The following is a 1,118-nucleotide window of genomic DNA, read 5'->3' as shown; positions in this document are numbered from 1 at the left end:
CATCCTCACCAGGCCGCCCAGGCCGCCCATCCTCTCCACCCCTCCGACCTCGATCCTTCCTACTACCAGCCTGCGCCCCCGCCAAAGCAGCAGGCCATCTACGGCCCTCCGCTCTCCCAACAGCAGCACTCCCAACAGATGTCCTCCCAACGCCCTATCCGTTCCAGGCCCATTCCCCCCTCCCACTTCAAGGATGATCCTGCCTTCTCGCCAGACCCTCGCACAAATCCTCTGGCCTACACCACCTTCGCTATGAACTCCAGGGAGGAGATCGTCCCGACTGCAGGCAATCAGGCGAGTCTCTTCTCCCTTTCTCTTCCACTCGAACCTTCTTATCTCTCTCAACTTTAATCATTCGCTTCTGCTTAACCAAATATCTCGCTGACAATGTTCACAATCTTTAGGAATACTCCTCTCTTCCAAATCCTTACGACACCGCTCCAAAGCGCGATCCCTCAGCGATTTACGCCTACCCACCAGCGCCCTCTGTCCCTCAGACTCCAGCGGCATCCCAGTACTATGCACCGTCGATTCACCTCTACCCGAGCGCAGGCAGTGAACATAGCCGCCCTCCGTCCGAGGTCGACTCTTTCTACGCCTTCGCCGCATCCTTCCCTTCCCCCAATGGCAGTTACCACATGGACCCGCGTGCTTCTGCCGACGCCTCGAGTGTCCATCTCGCATATGACGATGGCGAGGAGCGAGTCGCCCCGCCCGAGCCGTCCCCGACGACGCGCCAGTCGTACTACAGCAAGTACGTCGAGGCCCAGGATCCCTATCCGGAAGAGCATTCAAGCGGCAAACCGCGAAAGGCGAGGCACGCGGACAAGGACAGGAAACACGCCAGCCAGACATCACTCGCTTCCGGCGCGAACACTTCATATTCGTCCCACAAGTCTTCCTCTGCGTCATCCTTTGCGCGGGCGCAAAGCGGCGACGTCTCCATCAAGTCGTCCAAGTCGAGGTCGAGTCTGCGCGTCGCAAACCCGGACCCATACGCCATTTTTATGCCGCAGCACTCGCCGGAGACGTCCGCGTCGAGCATCACCTCGTCGAGCGAAGGGCCGCACACGCCGCCGTCCGCGCACGGACACTTTGACCCGAACGCGTCCTTCGCC

At 60.2% G+C, this 1,118-nt stretch overlaps 1 protein-coding gene across 1 annotated transcript; it reads left to right on the top strand.

Annotated features, from left to right (window-relative positions):
• Positions 1-12: 12 nt before the first annotated feature.
• On the top strand, positions 13-1,108 carry PHACADRAFT_190427 (uncharacterized protein; the record flags this gene model as incomplete). Its single annotated transcript, XM_007390639.1, has 2 exons — positions 13-273; positions 405-1,108. Coding segments are annotated over 2 exons (965 nt in total), but the record flags the coding sequence as incomplete, so codon positions are not given.
• Between the last annotated feature and the right edge of the window lie 10 nt (positions 1,109-1,118).

Source organism: Phanerochaete carnosa (assembly GCF_000300595.1).
Source record: "Phanerochaete carnosa HHB-10118-sp unplaced genomic scaffold PHACAscaffold_1, whole genome shotgun sequence".
In the NCBI taxonomy this organism is placed as follows: Eukaryota; Fungi; Basidiomycota; class Agaricomycetes; order Polyporales; family Phanerochaetaceae; genus Phanerochaete; species Phanerochaete carnosa.
Note: the sequence above shows the minus strand (reverse complement) of the source record. Positions and strands in the feature narration are given on the sequence as shown.